The sequence below is a fragment of the Seriola lalandi genome, unplaced genomic scaffold, assembly GCF_002814215.2.
Source record: "Seriola lalandi dorsalis isolate HSWRI2012SDOR001 ecotype SW California unplaced genomic scaffold, Sedor1 jcf7180001959691, whole genome shotgun sequence".
NCBI lineage: Eukaryota > Metazoa > Chordata > Actinopteri > Carangiformes > Carangidae > Seriola > Seriola lalandi.
The window spans coordinates 1,510-3,218 of record NW_019430360.1 but is presented as its reverse complement, the minus strand read 5'-3'; the positions used below and the strand labels follow the sequence as shown (position 1 = coordinate 3,218).

The following is a 1,709-nucleotide window of genomic DNA, read 5'->3' as shown; positions in this document are numbered from 1 at the left end:
GTGTGTGTGTAGGTTTGAGGAGAATTGTCACTTGTTCTGGTATCTGAAGTCTCTAAGCACATGGTTCAGAGGTTGGATCTGAATCACCGGAGACAGATTGACCTGTAGGATCTTTTGCGCTTTTCTGCGGGCATCAGCCACGGAACGAGAGTCATCCACCTTTATCACTTTCCATCTAAAACTGTTCTTGTCCTTCCAGCTGTTTCTCTGCCGGGTCAGGATGTCTAGTTCCTTGGGGCTCTGACCGTCCTGGGGGAAACCATTGCTCCTCCAGCCGTTACTGGTCAGCTCTGTATGAGTCTGTGGAAACACCCGACCGTTAGCGTAGAAAACCGGTGCAGAATCTCCAATGAGGGCACCGTCCAGTCGGATAGGACAGGACAGGCTCTTCTGGCTGAACAAGGCCACAGCTTTGGTGGGCGCCCCACCACCATTCTGAGAAGGCTGCAAAGGTATTCCTGAAAGTGTTGGGGGGTGCTGTTGCTGTGAAAAGCCAACAGAGGGCGCCCCAGAGGACGAGTCCCAGTTAGTGTGGATCTGGAGCCTTGCTGTGTGGAAGCCCGTCAGGCCTTCAATGTTGGTCAATCTGAGACACGGCTGCAACTGCAGCGCTTGTGACATCTCTACAGTCCGAATGGGGGTCCTGCTGCAGACAATGGAGTGCTGGTCCACCAGCAGCTCTGGAGGGCGGACCCCTTGAATCCTGGGGTTGCTCCTCTCAGAGGTGTTCCAGGACGGGTGCACCTCTCTCTTTTTGGCCAGTCCCTTCTTTCCCCTTCTCTTGGCAGTAGGTCTGAGGTTCCTGTTGGGTGGCTTCAGCATGTCTTCAGTCAGGGGTTGGTTTGTGCAGGAGCGGTAGCCGTACACGTCCTTGCTGCGCAGCACGGTGGGCTTGTGGCCTTCCTCACCCAGCTCTTGCAGGAAGGTGACCAGGTCCTCCGTGCTCGAGAGGTCATGGGACATGGGGCTGAGGATCTTTAGAGCATCCAGGAGGACGTTATGGCCCGCCGACGATATCCGCGACCAGGAGTGAACCGCCCTCCGCTCTTCATTGGAGAATGCAGAGGGCCGGCCGACCATGGGACCTCGCTCTGTGCCAGCCATGTTTGCAGTCCTACCATGAAAAAACAAAGCATTTGGTTAAACTGGATCACACCAATTACCATCATTCAATCCTTTTTAGTCACATTTTTTGATATTTTGCAACATACAGTGCATCCGGAAAGTATTCACACCCCTTCACTTTCCCCACATTTTGTTATGTTACAGCCTTATTCCAAAATTGATTAAATTCTTTTTTTTCCTCATCAATCTACACACAATACCCCATAATGACAAAAAAAGCGAAAAAGGTTTTTTTAGAAATTCTTGCAAATTTATTAAAAATAAAAAACTGAAATATCGCACCGGATGCACTGTAATATTGTTACAAGTCCCTTTTTAGTCCCCCTTTTTTCTGCTTATTTTAGGACAAAGTAGGGTAGGATAAGTATAATGGAAAGCTGGTATCTTAAAAGTAAGTGGTTTAGCATCTTCTTAGATCAGATATCACAAAATGTTCCACAATAAAAGATAAAAACAAATACATAGTAAAAAATGATAAAATACCACCAAAACAAAATATATTAACTGTTATACATATTTATTAACAGGCAATTATCGGCCTAAATTAATAAAGTAAAAGATTAATTTATCTTGCTGCCTGTCTG

The 1,709-nt window shown here is 47.1% G+C and overlaps 1 protein-coding gene across 1 annotated transcript; it reads right to left on the bottom strand.

Annotated features, from left to right (window-relative positions):
• Positions 1 to 6: 6 nt before the first annotated feature.
• Positions 7 to 1,377, bottom strand: LOC111662348 (uncharacterized). The gene has a single exon (XM_023416222.2). The coding sequence runs from the start codon at positions 1,102 to 1,104 to the stop codon at positions 28 to 30; it is 1,077 nt and encodes a 358-aa protein (XP_023271990.1). The 5' UTR covers positions 1,105 to 1,377; the 3' UTR covers positions 7 to 27.
• Between the last annotated feature and the right edge of the window lie 332 nt (positions 1,378 to 1,709).